The 22,899-nt window shown below is 41.2% G+C and overlaps 1 protein-coding gene across 1 annotated transcript in view; it reads right to left on the bottom strand.

Moving 5' to 3' along the window:
• The window catches only part of FAM135B (family with sequence similarity 135 member B), a 327,919-nt gene that overhangs the window by 198,780 nt on the left and 106,240 nt on the right, over positions 1-22,899 (bottom strand). The window contains exon 3 of the mRNA XM_043539051.1: positions 5,503-5,582. Coding sequence (XP_043394986.1) covers positions 5,503-5,582 — 80 coding nt within the window. The remainder of the gene's footprint in view (positions 1-5,502; positions 5,583-22,899) is intronic.

Here is a 22,899-nt window from a genome sequence, read left to right as displayed (position 1 = left end):
AGGGAGACCTCTATTGTGGGTCTAACAAGTGGTGGAGAATGCAGAGTGGGGAGAGATATTAAGGAGTGCCGGATTTTGAGATGGGGTCTTACAGTGTTGGGGGAGTACTTATCTAAGACTAATAAGGGTAACTCCTTATTTGTAAAATTTGTAAAAAATGTGTGAGAGGGGAAAAAAAACGCATGGGGCGATACCATGTGCTGTTAATGTAATAATGTTTAAAAAACTATTTTTTTTAAAAAATGAAGGGGTGGAAGAGGCACCTCCATGGACTAAAGTTAAAGCCCCTTCTCTGTTAGAGAAGAAATTTATTGCATTTGGGACATGCCCTTGGATGGAAGGTGCGGTGGAACCAGATGTAATATACTTGATACCTTAAAAAATATGTTTAAAAAATATGTACAGCTGTACAAGCCTAATGCCAGTAAAAGCAAACGGCCGTAGTATGGCTGTTGTGGCAAGCTATAAAAAAGGCAATTCACGTAAGGGGGAAAACGCAGGAGTTTCTCACAGTTGGTGCCAGAAAACTATAGCAGCTGAAGTAAAAATACAGGAGCTGTGTGTCAAAAAACAATCAATTATAAAAAATCAAAAATAAAGTAATGTATTTAAAATTAACATTAAAAAAAATCATGTACTGAAGTCTAAATGGGTTAAACCATTTTCCATCATAAATAAAATTTCACCTACTGTAGTGCAAATTAACAACAACACAAAAAAGGGTCCACACATCACAATTAAAGTTCTGGCCTAAAAATTAAATAATGTTCCTTTCTTTTTCATTTAGTTTATCTTACAGAGGACAAGAAATGCCCAATTGCACCCAAAATTATCCTCTACGGACCTTGGATTTCAAGTGCAAATACGGTGCTACAATTTTTGTAATTGGTTTATTGCTTATGCTTGCTTTGCTTTGCATTTTGTGCTTGGTAAAAAAAAAATTGTTGTGTGTGTTATATTTAAAAACATCATAATACCAAAGCTCGAGCAAAAATAAAAAAGGTTAGTGTAAGTATTTAAAATAATACGGCCAAAAGCATCGGACATTATTCCAATAGAATAAGGGCTATGGTTTCAATATGAAGAATTCTCATAATTCAAAAAGTGTAAAAATATGGTTTGGGGCTTTTATGTTTTTTAAATATTTGGAAAAAATTAGGGGTACATGACTATACATATGGAAGCACCTCTAAAATGAAGGTATAAATCAAAGGAAATAATACATTTGACTACTTGTGGAACAAAATGAAAAAAAACCAGGACGAAACAAAACCAAATGTAAAAAAAACCACAACGTTTAAGGTAAAATTTAAAATATGACCGAAAAAAATGTAACATGAAAATATATAAAGCCAAAAAATTTAAAAGAGCAATAAAAATATTTGTACATACTAAAAAAAAAAGGTCACCTAAGGTTTGTTTTTATTATAACTAAATTTAAGCTAAATATAAGTACTCTAAACTGTACCTTTTAAACCTTAAAATTTAATGTAGTCACCCTAAATGTGACTAATAAACAAAAACTGGCTAATACTCATGTGAAATAAAATAAATCAATGGCTCTCAAGTTATAAACATATGGTGTAAATACAAATCCTTCCATAATAATCAAATTAAGTTGCTTTAGGAAAATTAATGGGGGAATATATTTTCAAAAATATGGTCTTTTTATGTTTATTAATAAAATACCAGTAAACAAAATCGCACCAAGAATCATGGCAGACGAGCACCCATGTAGGAGGGAAAAAGTAATCAAAGCCCCAACTATTGTAAACCAAACAATATGGTTAAAAAAAGTGCAAGTAAACGTAAGTGCACAACAGCCAAAGTGTACGCCATATGCTTGCCTCTATTACAAGCATGTCAACAACAATAAAAAAAATGAACTATACAAAATAAAAAAGGTATAGAAAAATATATCATAGGTAGCACTGAAGATGAAGTTTTAAACTCATTTAATATTAAAATGTTACCAAACAAATGTCAGCTTTGGGTAACATTTTGGGAGCTATACAGACACATGTAACACGACATTTTGGTGCATTATCGAAACAAGGAATAAGAAGTGTGAATCTCCAATTAAAACAAGCCCAAACCTTAGAAACGTCTCTAAATGTAAATCTATTTGGTGTGTCTAAAATTAACAATAAAACTGTACTAGTAATACAATGTGTACAAATGCAAACTATAAAATATAGTACGTTAAAAAAATGGTTAATCTGCTAAGTAATTAATTGGCAATGGCCTTTTAAATGGTTCCAAAATCCTCATATATACAATCAACAAATTACAAAATAAAAATATATATATAAAGTTTAATTAAAATCAAGCCACTCTGAGGGGAAAGTAAAAAGGCAAAATGCTGTTACACAACACAAAAAAGAAAAAAGCAGCCGTGGCCTGGAAGTTGCCAAAAATTATTAATAAAAAGTGAATAAAAATAAGTGAAACATACTTAATTAAAATACAAATTAATAAAATTAACAAAACATTGTAAAAAGTAAAAACAAAGCAAATGGGTGTGCCCGCAACTAACTTGGTCCCTAGAGAAATGTCATTTAAACCATTTAAGCAAACAATGTACCATGCAATATTTAGCCACGAATGGCAAAAAAGTGTTTAATTTAGGCAATGGGTGTATCTGTGTGGTAACCACTAAAAACGTGTATTTAAAAAAAGTATAACAAACAAAGGCCCAATTAAGTCATATTAATGTAATTAACAAAGGTCATTATTAATAAAATTATTTACCAAGGTCCTCCATTTTTTTTAAATAGTTTAAAAACCAAAAAATATAAACTGGTCCTTCAATTTAAAAATACATTGGAAACAATAAAAAAAATTAATAAAGGCAAAAATCAGGCAATATACAAAAATATTATCTAAGTCTGCTCAGCTAAAAAAAAACAAACATTTTGCTCCACAATGATCAAATATTAAACATCCTATTGTCATATTATTTGCATTACTAATTTTGTTAACCTTTATTATGCTCTGTTTATACTACCGAATAAAAAAGCAACAAAAAAATTTAAAGCAAGTAATATATAAAATTAAATTGCTTGCAAAATTGTAAAGTAATACAATAATTAATGGCATTAATCATGTATCAAGAGGAGGGTGTGTATATATATATATATATATACACACACACACACAAACACACACACATTGTGATTCATATATCCATGTAATGTGTTATAGGTCATTAAGGCCTGGTATGAATGACGCGTGCTCGACATGAATGCATGATTTGCAAGTTAGCAACTGAAGCAAGGAATTAAGGTCAAGGACTATTAGAACTCTTTGTGCCAAAACAATTCCAAGAAAAATACGAAAAATCATCAGAAAAGGAAATAACATCAAATGGACTGATGTAAAATTGTATAAAAATTAAAGAAAATGGCACGCCTTAAATCATGGCGGCCCGCCCAAAACTCTCTCTTTAAAATTGTGTGGGTAAAAGGCCTAGTAAACAAAGGCAAAGAACCGATGACGCAACAAAATGAACTATAAATGAATGCCTATAATTTCTGCAAATCAATGTCGTTTATTAATCCAGAGTCCCGTGTGAATATAAATGTGGTTTTGCCGGCTCCCAGCATCTTATGATCTTATCCAACAAAAGAAACCTCGACTGGCCATTGGACCATTCTGACCTTTGAACTCTGGTATAGTATGTTTGGGGTATAAATGTAAAGTAAGTAAGGTTTGTTTTATAATCAATAAAAAGCATTTAAAATATGGTATACCAACTCCGTGTCCGGTATCTGCGTGCTCCCCATCCTGTAGGAAAACCTCTATTGCCATCTAACAGTCCGACTGATTAGCTTAAACTTCAGCCCCATTAAATGATGCTCTTCCACAGGCTGTATGAATCAATTACAAAACCCTATCAAAGTTAGCCAAGAAAGAATCTTTTAAAGCCTTAACGTCTTAAATACCCCCTGCCTTGATGTTAGCCCTGTAAAGCTATTAACCTCCTGCCTGGATTGCATTAGCGTCGTGCAAGTCTGCTGCTAATCCTGTAACCATGGTAAGTTTTGCCTTTGGTTTATAAGGGTTTTTTATTTTGTTTTGTTTTTGTTTTTTTTTAAAAAGACCGATGAAAACGCTGCAGCCTCATTTGTCTTTCAGGTATGTACAAATGTTAGGAGGAAGAAAATGCTCGGACCTCGGTCAATGAAATGAAGAAACAGGAGAGGAAGAAAGTAGTTTTACCTGGTTCCTGGACAATATGCTCATTCATTTGCTTTACAATGTAGAACTGCATTACATTATATTCTTTTTTATAACAGGAAGGTAAAGTTAGATTTAAAATGTAGTTCTTCTGATAGCTTTTCGCTGTGCTCTAGGAGACAGCCTGCGTCACGGCCTTCTGCTAAAAGGGCCCAATCTAAAGCCCACAGGAGTTAACTAAAAGATTCCAAATGACTTCAGTGGATTTTGGATTAGACCCATAGCTGTTTACACTAACCTAGTGTCCCCTTTGTCCAGAAGGAGCACAAAGCACTACACCATTTACAGACCAGATTGCCAAATGCACCTTCCTATGCTGGCCACACCCCAGAGAGAGACAGAGGGCAAGACAGTGTGTTCCCATTGCTTCCCTCCCAAGAGGTTCCACCAAGGAAGGGGCAGCTTTAATTCCACCAGAGCGGGGTTGCACTCAATGAACTCCTCATGTCCCAAACTATGCTCCCTCCCCAGGCAGTGCCACCCTTTGGGAGGGGCTCTGCTGAGTCCTTCAAGGATGCCTCGCAGAGGAATCGTACTAACCTCCTTGCAGGTCCTGCTGCCTGGCACGCTGGACCCAGGTCTGTGTCAAGCTTGCTCCAGCCAAAACCTCACCGTGTATTTGGTCATATTTTATATAAACAATAGCCTTCCCATTCTCAGCTGCTGAAATGCCATCACCGCTGTAGTGCAACGTGGCCAAGTGTTGAACACTACCCAATAGTTCTGGGCAGGAAATGGAGAATTCCCATACCCAGCAAACCATAGGGAAGCTTTTACATAGGTGATTTAACTTTTATTCTGCCATTCCTAGCCCAATTCTGCAGCCTCTTGAGGTTCAGCAAGCTCAGATGAAATGCAGAGAAGCATCTGGATTTCCGGGTGCTTCCCTGAACTTCCTTTTAGCCATTACTATACATTTCATGTCTTTGAGCACAGACTGCTCATTCCCATGTGCAGCAGCCAGGAGAGTTGTTTTATTCATATTTTCACTTACCCTAGAAACGGTTCCCTATTGAATCTGGCTCTGCATCTCTCACACACACCATGAGGTTTGGAACCAGATTCAAACTTCAGAACTGGAGCCCATCTCTTTAACAGGCCAAACCAGAACACCGTCTCTAAATGCCCCTGAGCTTTAGGAGAAGTTCAGATCTGGATCTAAACCCAGATTTGTACTTGGATTATCTCTCATTTACTCTGTTTTCCCCAATCTGAACAAATGAACCCAGCTCTCATCAGGTCACTTTCCTCTGAATTTCTCACCTGTTTGCTCTATGATTGTTGCAGCCAGTCTATGGGGAATCCTGGATGGAAGTTTCAACCCTGCTCGTATCTGGTAGTATCTAGAGAAAATTTAAAAAAAAAATGCTGTTATACAGATGACTACTCCATTCAACATGAGAAAAATAGTTAGAACACACAATCGATATTTATGCGAGTTCAGAGAGCAAACATGCAGTATGCAGCTATGATATTAAGGAGAGCAGGTGGATTGGACTGTTAAATATTATGGCCCTAATTCTCTTCTTATTCACACAAGCTTTCTACAAGTTTAATTCCATTGACTTCAAGGGAATTACTCCTGATTTACACCAATGTGTGAGGAGGATTAAACACTATCTGATTAACATGAAGAGCCATGACAAGAACAGCTTGCTTCGAGAAAAGAAGAGTGAGTAAATGTCCATGATGCAATGCAACCTGATTGGACAGGATGCACTGAAAAGTTAACACAAGTGAAAACACAAAAGAAATGTTTGTACATTATCCAACCTCCCTCCCTCCCGCTCCCTGCCCCCAGTTAACATGCTTCTATGCATATTATGATTATTATTAACAAGGCAACTCTATACGTATTTGCATGGCCAGGTCTAAGCCTACTTGCATTGTAGTTATTTGCTTTCAATGGGCCAAATCTTGTGCTACACCTACAGGCTCTGACTTTCGTTTTTGTCAGTGGATGCTCTCCTGCCTTCCAGTTGCACTGTGTGCCATGTATGTGCTCCTGCCGCCTACTGGTGGCTTGTGGGTGCTCAGCACCCCTTATTTTTTCGGTAGATTCTTGAGCCCCGAAGCACCCACGGAGTCGGCGCTTCTGGTTACACCTGTCAGGACAGTATCTGGCCACAGAACAGGAGAGAACAGCATTGGAAATTTTGCCTGTGTGAGAGTAAAGTGCACTGCAGGACTCTGTGGAAAATTTGCATATATCTGCACACAGCCTTCGTATATAAATATAGAGGTATATTCCCCAACACAAATCTTCATTAGCCAAGAGTAACAGGCACCATAGTCCAATTAACAGAGTCCTGCCCTGTAATTCAGGATATCTGGTTCTGTTCACAACTGTCACTGACCTGCTGTGTGTCTTGGTGGAGTCATTTCAGTTGTGTATGTGTCTGTGTTTCTTCTCCTATTCTTTGCCTGGTCTATTTACATCATGAATTCTTTGGGGCAGGTATTGTAGGACTGTTCAACTTAGAAAAGACACAAGTAAGGGCACATATGACAGGGGTCTATAAAATTATGTATGGTGTGGGGAAAGTGCATAGGGATGTGTTACATACCCCTTTACATCTGACAAAAATTAGGCATCACCTGATGAAATTATTAGACAGCAGGTTTCGAACAAACAAAGAAATACTTCTTCACAGAATGCACAGTCAACCTGTGGAACTCATTGCCATGGGATCTTGTGAAGGCCGAAAGTATAACTGTGTTCAATTAAAGAATTAGATAGAGGATAGGCCCATCCACGTCTAGTAGTCAAGATGGTCAGGGATGGAACCTCATGATCAGGGTATCCTTAAATCTCCAACTGCTAGTAGCTGGGACTAGACCACAGGGGACAGATCACTTGATAATTGCCCTGGTCTGTTCATTCCCTGTGAAGCATCTGGCACTGGCTACTCTCGGAAGTCAGGGTACTGGGCTAGTTGGACCACTGGTCTGACTCAGTGTGGCCATTCATATGTTCTTATGTCTGTGATAATGTGTATGTACAATGCCTAGCACAGCGCAACCCTGGCTTCAGTTACTGCCTCTAGCTGTACATTGTGATAATTTTAGATCTAAAGGGTTTGTCACTGGAATCCAATCAGAAAATATTTACACTCTTTACAAAACTACTACATTTGTGTGTGTAGGGGGGGGTGTTTTTATTTTTTGATGAGTATCTGGAAATGAACATTTCAGGAAGCCATCCAAACCCAACTTGACATAACTGTCATTGCACACACCAGCCCCACCCCAATTCCACGACCCACCAAACTTACACTCTGTCCCTTTGTTCCATTCTGTGGTGGAGACAGGTTGGTGCAAGTACTTTAACGCGTTTAGATACGGTTTATTAAACCCTTAGCAAAGATTTTAAGACCAGATCAGACCCACACACATTAAAACCTTCAGCATGGGGCTTTGTGGGGAGAAAAATCTCCATGGGGTTCCCTCACAGAGATCCCCATGCAAAGACTGGGGTTTGATCAAACCCTCCCTGCAGAAAAGGGTTCAGGCCCAGCCACCCAAACCTGGCAAATCCCTGAGGAGCTGCGTGGACCCCATGGCACCTCCACACCATCGCTGCCCCTGGCACCTCACTGGCACCAGATATAAGCGAGACCTGCATGCGAGAAGCCTGGACTTCATTTATTGGTCATAAGCTACCTAAAACCCCCACACTCACACCCTACACCCCACACCTATTTTGCTGATGCATGATTGGGAACGGAGTGCAAGAGCAAAGTGCCTAATTTACACATCTTCCTTACACTGGTTTTAGACAGCTGCAGGACCACTGACTTCAGTCGGGGCACTCCTGATTTATCCTGGGAACATGTGAGGGGAGAGTTGAGCTGAAGGTGTTTAATCATAGTGAAAATATAAAGTAATACTATTTTTTTAAATGATAACAACCTGCTTGCACTATCAGCAAAATCAAAAGTACCTTTCTAAATTAAAATACTAATATTACTACTAGCCATAGCTGATGGTTGCCACAAATAAGTAACAAGACTCTTTAGTATGCAGACATTAACTGATAACATGTTTTATCACAAATCCTTGTCAAACTAGACTAATTCCCAGTCTGACAGGGACTCATGTGCATAATCCTGACCGCATGTGCATCTTTCATAGGGAAAAATAAAATCCTACCATTTCGGGCTGCCTGTTTTATTCCTCTATGTCTAAAGATTCTCACTGTTCAGGAAACACTGGAAGGGATGAGCAACTATTCACCTAGAAAGCAGAAAACGTTCAGACTGCACAGTTTTACCCTAGGACAGCATCTGAGCTCTCCTTAAACAAACTCAGCCATTGCTTCAACAGCTCTGCACACTGCATCATCCCTTACACGCATTATCCTCCATGTTTAATCTGTACCACACTCCCTTTTCTTCAGCTTTCCCCTGAGGCATCCTGGTCTTTTGGATTTTACCCTTACCGGTTTTCAAAGGAATATGCTCATCTAAAGCAATATGGTTGCACCAGTTTAAAGTTTGCATTGCTCTGTGAGACAGCATCCATTTCTCTTTTTTAAAAGATTCTAGATGAAGGACCTACAACTGCCTTGCATAGTATGAAGAGCACCCAGGCTCTGCACTGTTAAGGTTGAAACTACCTCTCCATTATAAAGCCCAAACCTCCACTGCCTTGCTCCCTGTATAATCATTTATTCCTGTGCCAAGTGAGAATGGAGTAGGAGTACAATACTACTGTGACTTTTACTTTGCACAGTTTCACAGGACAATCCAAGGTGCAAAACAGCCATTTCTGCAACATACCAGGTCACAGTCCAGACTAGTGGTGGGGAGGGGGTCTTGAGTCACCCCTGTCCTGCAACCTTTGGTACCTTACAATGCCTTGCTGAAGAAGCTCCCACCTGGGCTGCTCACAAACAGCCTTTCAGCATGCAAGCCACACCCATATCATGTGTGAGTAACTGTAGCCTGCTAGTTACGTCCCTGGCTTTCACCAGCCTTGGTTGTACTGCCAGGTGACCCCAACATGCCCCCAGTCCCAGATTTTCTCCGAGAAATGTATGTCATGTACTGCCCAGCACTCTGCTAGACAGTACACATATATTAAGTCCATTATTCCTTTAAAGGAATAATATTCCAGTTTATTACCTTAGAGTTACCTAGATACTTTATCTTAAACACATTGGATTAGATACAACAATGAAACAAGTTTCTTAACTACAAAGAGATAGATTTTAAGTGAGTACAGGTAATGAAGCATAAAAGTCAGAAATGGTTACAAGAAAAATAAAGATAAATGCTTATTAGTATCTACTTAAGAAACTCTTAGTTGCAAAGCAAACTTTCTCACCACATGCTCCAGCAGATTACTGAGCAAATTTTCAGATCAGAACCTCTCTCTCAGAGTCCAATAGCTGTTTCCTTTTGTCTTCTCAGGTGTGGAGAATGAGCTGGGTAGGGAGATAGACAGGGGTCCCTTGGGGTGTTGGTCCCTCCTTTTTATAGTTTTAATACCCTTCTTGGAAAACATTTCCAGCTGAGACCCAGGAGACAAAGAGTCTATGTGGAAGGATGTTCCCTGCTGGTTTTTCATCTATTGGAACTTTCTTTGTTTTCCCTTCCTCTTTGATTACTCTGTTTACTGCTTAAATGCAAATTAAGGCAAGCACACATTCCTTAGTTTAGGACAGACCTGTTTGCCAATTTCTGGTTGGGCAGGGCTGTGGGGTTTGGAACATGTGTTGTTAACACCATACAGAGAAATCTTGTAACTGCACATACAATGTTGCCATACATATTTTATCAGGATAATACTGACCAGCAAATTATGAGTCTTCAAATGATACCCTGCAAGGCATACCTTGTACACAGAGTATTATAACAGTGTGTAGGGTGTGAATACAGGAATGTATTCCATCACAGTTTCTTATCCCCCTAATGCTAACATAAATAAACCAATTCAGCTGATATTTCACAGGCATAATGAAGATTACAAACTCTTCAGGGCAGGACCTGTCCTTTACTGTGTGTTTGTACAGCGTCTAGCACAACAGGCCCTCAGTCCTGATTGGGGCTTCTATACGGACTATGGCAATATCAATACATAACAATCCATATTATCTGAGGATAGAATGTTTCCAAAATGTTTGGGACCAATTGGACAATGCATTCGGGAGTGAGGAAGAGTCAAAAAGGCATGGAGGTGGTTTTATTTTTTAAAAGTAATCCGCACTTTGAGCTCATTATTCTTTGATCGGTTGGGTTTGGGGAGGAGCCATGTCTTTGGCTTGTTGTGGAGAATTTAGCGAGTAATCGTGTGGGGTTTGTATTTGTCTCATTCGGTTCTTCAGTAGTCCATTTTTATACACATTAGGAGAGTGATCCCAAACTTAGCAAACTGCAAAAGTGCCATAGAGCTCTCAGGAACCCTGCAGGGCATCTCCTGATCTGCTGCTGCTTCTACTGTCCCTTTAGCAACCTGGGGCTGAGAGGCGTCCCAGAAAGCAAGAGAAGCAATTCTAAAAGGTTATTGGCCTCCCTCTCTGAAGATGACTAAAGGGGTGGAGCAGGAGTGGGGAGATCGTCATGCACGAAGGAGGTGCTGGTCCAAAAGTTACTGAACTTTTCATTACATCTTTCAGCAAAGTTCAGGACTGCTGCTATAAGACGAACATGAAGGCTGATGTACGAACGTTCTGCACAGCTAGATTCAGTACTAAGCAATGCTATTATGAACTCTCCAAGTTCTTCTGTGAGCATCAGCAGCAGCATTCTCTCACTAAAATACATTCAATAGTACTGAATGTATTAAGCAGATAGGTATTCAGAGCAGCTAATACGCATTTTAGCCAACTAAGTACGTATTTAGGAGCAAGTACATTTTTCTATATTTGTCACTACCAGGATTAAAGGGATTGACATTTAAACAGGGCAAAACTAACAGAGGATGGAGCTGGCATTTTTTTTCCCCCAACACAGAAGATGTTATCATCCAGCAGGACACCATGTGAAACACAGTTGTGATCACACTGTCATCACCCTGACAGTATGCTACTATAGCGCTTTGACAGCAAGCCTTGCCTTTTTGTCAATGACAGATTACTCAAGTGTACTCATCTGTAGTCTCTGAATGTGCAGAAGAATAGCAAGCTGAAAGAGAAAGCCTTGAGGGCTTATAAATAATCAGAATTTTAAATGAGAAGTGGCAGGGCCATAGGTCAGCCTAAAAGGAGTTTGGTACAGGGGTCTGGGTAACTTCATCACTAGAGGTGATTTGCTCTTCCTGAATGTTATTTGATCAAATACGACAAGAACAGAATGGAATAGGTCTTACAGTTGGTATGGATTTGTGTGTTGCATTACATCTATAAGCCTGATGAAAAACCCAAAGTCAATGGGATTCTTTCCATTTACTTCAACAGGCACTGGATCATGCCTCTATACCCAACATACAGCACTTGTATAGTACTGGCAAAAATACAAAGAAGGCTTGTACAAGTCCTTTAAGTAAAGATCTATACATATGTGCATATGTATGCACTGCAATTCCATAGGAGTTCAGTATAATATCTTAACATTGATTTATTAAATTAAAATGAGTGGAACATGCCGGCCTGGCAATGCTGGAGATCGAAGTCCCCTATTCCTCCACAGTGAAATTCACCCCTCTGTAGAGGCCAGCTCAGGGGCTATGAACTAAGTAAGTTCCATTTAAGCCCTTAAAGTAAGGCATAACTAGTACTTAAGTGGGGCAGAGGCCTCGCTCTAGCCTTCCGCAAATGGCAAAATTTCACCTCTACAAACAAGTAGAGCTTAGGCAATGTCAGCACAAGCTTCCCCTATTCCTCCCAGACAACAGGACTAACTTGTGCCCGGGAGAGACTAGCAGCTGGGGTGATTATACCTCAGTTTCCATGCCCCAGTTTGGGTATAATTACATACAGGCAAAATAATGGCACCTGCAATACCATCGATTTAGGTTCCTAGTTTGAAGATCCAGCCATGTGGTTAGACAACCCAGTAGCCATTTCATGGACCTGCCATTAAATAAATTGTTTATTTTGTTTACTTTAGATTTTGACACTCTCCACATCCCCAAAAAAGGTTTCTTCTCCTCCTTACCCAGCAATCAGCCTCCTTTTTTTATTCTTCCTCACCATTTTCAATGAAAAAAGGGAAGAGAAGTAAAAGAGGGAGAGAAATAGGAATTTAGGAGGGATTTGCCTGGACTGGCATCAGGTCACTTACTGCCTCATTTTCCCCTCTCAGCAGTCATCCACAGTGCAGGAGCTTCATTGTTATGAGCAGTAAGGTGGCTTAGCCCTCCAGCTACATCAGTGGTTTTCAACCTAGGGTCCGCGGACACCTGGTGGTCCACAGGCTATGTCTAAGATTTCCAAAGGGGTCTGCACCTCCATTCAAAATGGTTTAGGGGTCCACATATGAAAAGAGGTTCAAACCACTGATCTACACCATGAGTTCACACCTTTCAAAGTCAGAGGCACAAGGGATACAAAACCAATCTTCCACCCTAGCCTTTTACCCAGCTCAGCTCTTCAAGGGTCTTTCCAACTGCACAACAGTCTGCAGCCCTTCTGCTGGGCTCAGCTTCCCACCCTCATGGGGTCCCAACAGTCCCTTCTTCCCCTTGTACAAGGTAGCAACACAGGGGGAAAACCAGGCGCACCCTCTACCTCAGGCCTGGGGTCCTAAACAATTAGGCTCTCTGCACAATAACCCAGACTGTCCTGTCTCTCTTTCCCAGTGACTCTTCCTCTATGTTCTCAGTCTCCTCACTGGTCCTTTCCTATCTGTGTAAGTCTTGAAGTCCTGGGCCCAAGGGTTCCAAGGCAGCCTTCACTGGGTAGCCACCCCAGAACTGCTGGAACTGAGCCTTGTTCCTGTACAGACTTCTGGTTTTGACCACTAAGCCTGGCCAGCAGATCAGACTGCCCATGTCCTGGTCCTGACACTCCCAAGTCTGCTCTCCTGGAATCTCTTTCCTGACTGAACTCAGGCTGCCCTTATATCTCCCAGGAGGCCTTGTTCTTGGTCATTTGCTCCTGTTGTCACATGACCCCTAAACTCATTCACTTCACTTAAAGAGATGCGCTAAATCTGGCAGAGGGGAGGCTGAGCCCCAATGCCTCTTAAAGGGCCAGCTCACCCTGTGACCGGGGGAAGGGTGATGTAAAAAAAATCCAAGAACTGACTATTTCGGGTTTTCAAAATTCAAACTAAACAAAAAATATTTCATTTGAAACAAAATATCAGTTTGTTTTGTTTTGAACGTGTATACAGAAAAGCTTGTTGCTGACACAGAACTGTTTCCATGAAACATTTTGATTTTGACACAACACCATTTTCCAACTAAAAAAGTTCCAGTCAAAACATTTTGACTTGCTCTAAAAGTATAAACATTACCTAGGAGAGACAAATTCAGAGCAGAGAAAAGGTATTTCCAATAGAAGTAGGGATACATGAATGCCTTCATACAAGACACTGGTGAGGAATACTGTGTACAATTCTGATTGCCTGTGTTCAAAAAAGATGAATTCAAAGTGGAACAGGTGCAGAGAAGGCTACTAGGCTGATCAGTGAGGGCCCTGTTTCATGAGAGGAAACTAAATGAGCTTGGTTTGTTTAGCCTAGCAAATCAAAGGTTGAGAAGGGACATGATTGCTCCCAATAAACACATCAGGGGGGTGTACCAGGGAGGGAGAGGAGCTATTAAAGCTAAAGGACAACACTGACACAAGAACAATGGGGATAAACTGGCCATTAATACATTTAGACTGGAAATGAGAAGTTTTCTAACCCTAACAAGAGTGGGCTTCTAGAACTGCCTCTCAATAGGGGTAGTGGGGGCAAACAATCTAACTAGCGTTAAAATGGAAATTGATAAACTTGTGAATGGGATTACCTGACAGAGTTGCCTGTGATAGATGACCCAAGCGGTCCCTCCCAGTCCTGTGTTCCTAACTGGTTCACTTCTGACCACTGGTAAGTTAGGAAGACATTTTCATTTGAGGTACACCTTTGATAGACCTTCTTGTTGTCCAGGTGAAGGAGAAAAAGTAAATAACCTCCAGATACAGGAAACTGAAAAATCCTAGAGACTGTACTTAACATTCTCCAAACCAGGCTCCAACATTTATGTCACAATCTAAGCACGATCTCCCATTCCTTCCCAGCGTTTCTTCTGCTGTTTCATGCTTTAAAGCTGAAATACAATTCACCTGTGGCCTCAAAGACAGAGTACTGGACTGGGACTTAGGAAGTCAGGGATTTAGTCCTGGCTTTGCTACTAGCCTGCTGGGTGACCTTGGGCTAGTCATTTCATTTCTCTGTGCCTCAGTTTCTCCATCTGTAAAATGAGGATAATGATACTGCTCTCCTTTGTAAGGCACTTTGAGATCTACTGGTGAAAAGCATGGCAGAAGAATATGCATTATTATTTGCTATCTTAAGAGTTTCTGCATTTCTGAGGGGCAGTTTCCTGATCATAATGCTGTACATCCTTGGTTCACACTCAGTAATTTTAAATACAGGGTGACATCCATACGGTGAACTGCCCTGTTGTCAAGTGATACCAAAAAGAATTAATGCATTTCAGTAAAGGCTACCCTGGCCAGGTTTCACTGTCGACAAGTATCACAACAGGCTACTACTTCATTCGTCACTCCTGCATCAGAAATTCTGTCTCGGTGTGGAAAGTCAGTCACCCCCCACTCAAGAGTCCCTGTGTGCAGAATGAGAGATTCAAGTGGCATCTTTGAAACATCCCACATGGGTTATACAGCCACCGTGAACTTGCCTTCCCACAGGCTTTGTACATCTTCGTTAGCCATTAACCATCAGCTGCCTTTTCAATTGTGACATAAAATAAAATAATTTGATTTTTAACCTTCATGTTCCCAACTCTGAGCACTGATGGTTTCCTGAGGGCCTGCACTGACTCAGGTGGGACCTTTTAGCCCTCGTTTCTGAAACTGATCTAACCTTTATGATGAGGACAGTAGTGTGTAAACCACGGTATGGCCACAGCACCTCTTCGGGAACCCCTACAGGCCCTGCCATTCTCTGGCACAATGCTCTAGGAGCACTGAGAATAGAGCAGGCTCTGCAATACTCTTAGTAGGGTTGCCCCTGTCTGGGTTTTACCCGGACAGGCCGGTTTTTGGTTCGCCAGGTGCCTGGTTTTCAGGGGCCTGGCAACCCTAAATTGCACCAAAACCAAAAGCCCTGTTACTATGGGGCAAGGGGAGGTGCCGGGCCATTAACCCGCACCAGCCTCTGCTCAGCTGGGGCCACCTCCAAATTGCAGCCAGGCTCCTTGAGATGATCCAGTGAGCGAGAAGGAGAGGGCAGACGAGGAGCGAGCAATGTTGGGGATTGGTCCTGCTTTGAGCAGGGGGTTGGACTAGATGATCTCCTGAGGTCCCTTCCAACTCTGATATTCTGTGATGCAATGGGGGTGGGGCTTTAGGGGAAGAGGCAGAGAGGAGGCCGGGCCTTGGAGGGAAGAGGCAGAAAAGGGGATGGGGTCCTCAAGGGTCCAGTTACTAGAAATCAGAAAGGTGGCAACCCTAACTCTTAGAGAGTGTTCAGCATGATATCCATCCTGTCCCAGCCCAGCTACACTAGCCAGCATCGAGGGCCCACAAACTCAGCACTGACTCACCCTTTTGACAGGCCAGACCAATTGCCAGCTGACCCAAGGGCTGTGATGGCATCTAGCACCCACTAAAGAATGCAAGGGAGTGGATTCATGCATCTTCTGCCCCATTGCACATCCATGCAAGGCTAGTCTTTTGACTAGTAAGCACCAATAAACCCACAATAGGGAATATTATTATTTATATTACAGTTGAACCTTCAGGCATGAATGATCAGGGCCCCACTGTACCAGGCACAGTACATACACACAACAAAAGAAAGTCCCTGCCCCAGAGAACTTATAATCTAAATAAAGAGTCGGAGAGGTAACAGAGAAGTGACATGACTTGCCCCAGGTCAGGCAGAGCAGGTACTAGAACTCAGATTGCCTTAGTCCTCAGCCGGTGTCCTGTCTGCCAGCCAACACCGCTTCCCTATCACTAGTCCTGCATTTTCAGGGAGCCAGACTAACAGTGTGTTCTGTTTCTAACTGCTATGACTCTGTAAACACCAGATGTTAAAACTAAGGCTTGCCAAAAACCAAGAATTTTGTTTTGAACAAAAAAATTGAGGTTTTTGGAATTTGTTTTTGTTCCACATCAGGAACAACCTGAGACCCTCTGAGATTTTTCATGAAATACCAGAGAGTAGGTGTACAGAAGAGCCAATTTAGTTGGGGATTGGTCCTGCTTTGAGCAGGGGGTTGGACTAGATGACCTCCTGAGGTCCCTTCCAACCCTGATATTCTATGATTCTATGATTCAATAGCCCAGTGGTTGGGCACTCATCTGAGATGTGGCAAACCCCACTTCAATCTCTACTCTGTCTTATTCAGACCAGGGTCTAGAACAGTGGTGGGCAACCTGCAGCCCGCAAGTGGCCCATCAGGGTAATCCGCTGGCAGGTCACCAGACAGTTTATTTACATTTGCACGGCCACCCACAGTTCCCAGTGGCTGCAGTTCGCCGTTCCCAGCCAATGGGAGCTGCGGGAAGCGGTGCGGTTAAATCTAGTTAAACTAGATTTAAAACTAGTTAAACTGTTAAGTAGCTGATGTTGATTATTCGTGGCTTATTGTCTTCTCCTTTGCCTTTTCTGTTTCATTCCACCTTACACAGGGAGAATAAGTATTCTTATACTGATTCTTAAAATTGTTTCTCTCCCTCCCACTCACATACAGTACTGCTAAATTGGTCACATGCATTACGGAAGGCTTCCTCTTTCTTTTGAAGCATTAGCTAGTGAATAATGCCAGAAGCAAGACACCAGATTTGATGAACCAGTGATGTTCTAGGCAGCATGGAAAATCCGATGTTCTTTCAAAGATACCATTGGTGCAACAACACTAATGAAACATCAACACGTGCATGCACAGTACTGTTAGAGCCTGCTCCTTCTGTAGCCAGACAGACACTATGGTGATGAACTCTCCAAAAATACCATAGATCAGATCAATCAATCATTGTGTCATGAATTCCACGGTGGCAGGCTATAGCTCTGGACCTCCTGAAAAGCAGCAAGGTTCAAAATGTAGTTCTGAGTTAGACTGTAAATTTTAATAAAGCATCAGAATAATACACACTACAAACCAACCAACTGTACACTAACACTGTAATTCAATCCAGAGTTTCCGTAGCTCTTTATACAATTGATGGAGCTGCCTGCCAACAACTCATGTCAGCAGAACCTTCTCAATTGAATTATTGTCTTGTGCTGAACCAAGGCAATGCATTATTCGATAAGACAACAAAGCCTGAACTTGCAGGCAAAGGAAGAGTAGGGGAAATACTCCATGAAAAGAACACTCAGAGTGGCTTCAAATGACTCCACAGAACAACCCCCCACCCTTGTGTGTCATCAGAGAGAAGAATCTTCAGCATCAAAGAACAGATTTCTATCACTTGAGTTAAAGGGCAAACTTCATTAGCCGGCAACTGTAGTAAGCTATTATATTCCAGATGGACCAGCACCTAGAGGGGAATCATGACGCATACCACAAGCGTATGGCATTCAGATAGCTTTCAGCTATGTTTTTCACAGAGGTATATATATTTAAAGTCAGAAGGGACCATTGTGATCAACTAGGCTGGCCTCTTGCATAAGACCGACCTTTGAGTTTCACCCAGTGATTTCTGCATCTAGCTCAACAATTTGTGGCTCATCTACAGCATACCTTTAAGAAAGGCATCCATTCTCGAATCTTCAAAAACAAAACAATACAAAAAACCCAACCACTTTAAATGCAAGCCAAACAAAATGAAAATCAAGGAAACAACACCATCAGTACTATTTAAAGCAGTGGCTCTCAACCAAGGGGTACGTGTACCCCTGGGGGTACACTGAGGTCTTCCAGGGGGTACATCAACTCATCTAGATATTTGCCTAGTTTTACAACAGGCTACATAAAAAGCACTAGAAGTCAGTGCACACTAAAATTTCATACAATAAAATGTTTATACTGCTCTGGATACTATACACTGAAATGTAAGTACAAAATTTATATCCCAATTGATTTATTTTATAATTATGTAGTAAAAATGAGAAAGTAAGCATTTTTTCAGTAATAGTGTGCTGTGACACTTTTGTGTTTTTATGTCTGAATTTGTAAGCAAGTAGTTTTTAAGTGAGGTGAAACTTGGGGGTACACAAGACAAATCAGACTCCTGAAAGGGGTACAGTAGTCTGGAAAGGTTGAGAGCCACTGATTTAAAGCATAGGAGGGAAGAATGGGTAAATAACCCTCCATACTACAGATGCTCAAATTATTACTTTTCCCAACAACCATTCACATGCTCATAATTAATAGATCCCGACTAAATGAAGTTAGAGGGAATTTGGTTTTCTAGGTGTTTTCTTTTAAAGATTTGCTATTTGAAGTAAAATCTGAAGTAAGCTGAGATGTTCACAAGAACAATGTCAAACAAACATCCTAGTGACTGCGTTGGGTATAGAGATGCTTCAGAGAACTACATTGTGCAAGTGTGATTATTTGTATTACAAAACTGCCTTGAGGCCACAACCCAGACAGAGGCCCCATTGTGTAAGGTGCTGTATAAACTCATGGTAAGAGCTATTCCCTGCTCCAGAGAGCCTGAAATCCAAGTATACAAGCAGACAAAGGGGTGGGGTAATGGATGACATATCTCCCATTTTACAGATGAGGAACAGAGTGATTTGCAACTTGCCCAAGGTCACACAGAAGTCTGTGGCAGACACTGAAACCAAATCTTCTGATTGCTAATACAGTGCCTTAGCCATAAAATCAAGCCAAAACAATTAGCAAAGCGCCACCAGTGCATGAAATAGCTTTGCATTAGCCATTTATCTCAGTTTAAAAAACAAAACATTTGACACGGTTCCACTTCGAACTATATTGTACCTACGGCTTTTCCCCTATACGGCACAGCTGCAGTGCCAAATAACTATAGCAGATGAGCTAAGCACGACCACCTGTGCTTGAATCCTTGCTCGCTATCATTAATCACTCTGTTTCCAAGACTTTCTTATAAGATTTTTCCTAGGGCTCTTGCATAATTCTTGGCAGCCCGGCTTCTATATTTTAATGCTAAGAAACCTTGGAAGGGCCCAATCCTTCAATCCCAAAGAGGTGCTCAGCACCTTCTACTCCCAGTGAAATCCACAGATTTCCAGGCTTTGATCAGAACCTTGCCAGGAGTGCTCAGCACCTCAGGCACTTGTGCACTGGGCCCAGGATTTAGGGCTCAATCCCGTAAAGAGGTGAGCACTCTGGGCCTGATGCAGCAAAGTCTTAAGTAATTTTAAGCAAGTGAAAAGTCATGTGCTTAAGTGCTTTGCTGGATCACCGCCAGCGCTTGCAACTTCACAGGGTTGAACCTTTGAGACTAGGCTTTAATTTAGATGTGGGTGAACCTCAGTCGTGACCAGTTTTATTCCTCCATGTCCTCACACCTTTTGATCAAATCGTCTCTTTCCCACAGGAGCCTGCAATTCTAGATGCCATAATCCCCCCCGCAGCCCTTTAATCTCCTGCAGCTCTCTGACAATTGCACCAACAGGTTTTCTTCACATCTCCTTTTATGCTCACCTCAGGAGCCTTTACCCTCTTTCTGCCCACCAAGGTAGCAATGTCTGCATGGCTACTTTTCAAGCAATTTGACCTTTTCTTCCAGTTCCTGCTACTTAGCACAGCAGGAGGTGAAAAAGGCGGGGGGGTGGGGGGAGGGAGGCTGAACAGCAGAGTAAAGCCGGGAAGAGATATTCCACTCTAGGCAAAGAGGCAGTGGGAAAGGAAAGGAAAGGGCAGAAGCATTTAGCAACCCACTAAGAATGGGCACAGACACTTAACACTCAGGAGAAATGAGAACCTTGGCAATATGGGCTAATTTTGTGTCACAGTTAAGCAGTAAGGTTTAAGATCTAGTCTTACATTATATGGACACCTGTACAGCCATACATTTTAAGACCAGAAGGGACCATTGTGATCAGTTAGTCAGATCTCCTGCAAAAACACAGATCAAGACATAGTAACCCATAACTGCCTCATTGTTCTGGGCACAAACTAGCATAAAAGCAAAGCACCCTTTAATATATGTGTAAGGAACGGAGACATGGCTGGAGGTAGGTCATTCTTTCTGTCAAATTTTTATACTGCAGTTTGCTTGCTATAACACTTTGCCTCCTTCAAAAGATGTATAGAGCTAGCTAAAGAGAGACTGAATATAGTGGCTCATTAGATTTCCACAAAAAGAAAAGGAGTACTTGTGGCACTTTAGAGACTAACCAGTTTATTTGAGCATGAGCTTTCGTGAGCTACAGCTCACTTCATCGGATGCATAGCATGAAGTGAGCTGTAGCTCACGAAAGCTCATGCTCAAATAAACTGGTTAGTCTCTAAGGTGCCACAAGTACTCCTTTTCTTTTTACGAATACAGACTAACACGGCTGTTACTCTGAAACCTAGATTTCCACAGTGTTTCTATAATGTTGTTTATGATATTTTAAAATGTCAAATAGTGCTGGCTCTCCCATTCCTGGATCTGATTGCAGGATCAGGCCCTAACTGAGGAAAAAGAAGCTATTTAGATAGGTACATGAGCTTGGTTCAGCTTGTAAACAACTTAGAATCCCTCCCTCAGTTCAGAAAGTCTTGGATCTAGTCACAACTATGTTGTCTAAGTGAAAACTGGAATTTCCATCTTGCAAGAAATTCTGATATTTCAATGTTTTTTGCTCCAAATAAGGACAAAAAGATGAAATATTGATTTTTTTTTGCAGAACAAAAAGTTCCAAAAAATATTTTCAATTCTGAAGTGGTAAAATGTTTTATTTCAGAATATTTTCAGTCAAAATGAAATGTTTCATTATTCCCAAATAAAAATATTTCATTTCAGTTTGTTGACCTTGAGAGACGTACATAAAAGGAAATGCTTTGATCTTACATTATTAATAACTTACCTTTTCATAGTGGCTGAACTTTTTGGACACACTAGCACTGTGTTCCCCAGAGGGAGTAATTTCTACACACTCCCTACCCTTGCTGGCTGGGGTTGCTGGGATAGAGGGGTAAACTTGTTAGTTTTGAGCCCTGTTCCTTACTGTCCCCCTGCGTCTGTCTCTTCTCTGCATTACAGGCATGTGCTGTATGTTTATGCTTTAACGAGTTCTGAAACATGTATTGCCTAAATAGAAAATGATTCAATGGACTTGGAATATGTGGCTACAGAAAGTCAGTTGCAGCTAGTTATTTTACTCTGTATCAGGCCAGTCCTTGGACACTGTACTGTACAGAAGCAGAAAAGCTTAAACCTCGTGGCTCACTGTTATTAGGCTATTGAATCCTGTTCCTCAGCCATATTAAACTACGTTTGGGGCATTTGAGTTTGAGCCCTATTTCATACAGATCCCTGAGTCTCCCTCTGCTCTGTATTTCAGGTGTTTGTAGTATCTTATAAAGAATTCTGTGCCTTCAAAGGGAAGAATCTGAGTCTGAAGTGTATCACAAACTGACCCAAACTATTTTGTTTGAAGTCAGTTCAACATTAAACAGCAACTTCCTGTTGTGCCACATTTCCTCATGACAGCTATAGGGTGGGCAGCAGATAACCCCTTTGGGCCTGTCCACATGTCCCATGATGCACCCACAATCATATGAATCCCATGATGCACCACACGGCTCAGTCAGAGCGAAGACTGTGTTGCATCATGGGAGAGGTAATCCAGCCAGGGAGCCTGGCCGATAGGGGAGAATGGGTGGATGACATTGCCAAAACTAGAACTCCCAGCAGGCAATGCATCGCCATACAGAAACTTTAATGTTGAACTGATTTTAAACAAAAAGTTTTGTGTCAGTTTAATAAACCAAAATATTTTTATTTGGTTCAAAATGGCCTGATGGGAAATCTTTCATTTCAGTTCTCCCAATGGAAAAATCAAAAGATTTAGAGCATTTTTATTTTATGAAAGCTGCATTTTACATCCAAAAAAGTCATTGTGATGGAAAGTTCCTGAGCAGCTGTAGTGGTTACTAAGGCCAGCACTGTTCTCTCTCAAGATCCTGGGCAAAAATAAACTTTGTTGTCGCTATAAATATACAAAGCCATTTCATTTATCCCTGCATACGTCTCTCTCCCCCATCTGTACCATGTATGAAAAATCAGTACCATCAGGAGATCTGCCTGCCTTTCTTCTGTGCACTTCCAATGTTCATTCTCATCTTCTCTCAAGTTCTCTTTCCTTGTAGAACTCTCAGGAACATCTCCACTTGCATATCCCCACCCCTCAACTCACACACAAATCAAGCTGGAAACCGCTGAGTCTCATCCAAATGCACCTATTTTTCTCATTGGGTTGTTGGCAGCTCTGGAGGGTTTTTATCTGCATCGAGCAGCCTAGAAACACTCTGTTCTAAAAGTGCATTCAGTACTGGAGACTGAAGTCCTCTGTTTACCACTGAATGGATGCAGCACCAGCAGCTGCATTGCAAGTTCCCCTGACCCTAGTAAATCCAGATTTACAGGAAGTTCAATCTAGGTGAATTCAATCT

Source organism: Chelonia mydas, chromosome 2 (assembly GCF_015237465.2).
Source record: "Chelonia mydas isolate rCheMyd1 chromosome 2, rCheMyd1.pri.v2, whole genome shotgun sequence".
NCBI lineage: Eukaryota > Metazoa > Chordata > Testudines > Cheloniidae > Chelonia > Chelonia mydas.
The sequence above is the reverse complement of the archived record's forward strand: the minus strand, read 5'-3'. Positions and strand labels throughout refer to the sequence as shown.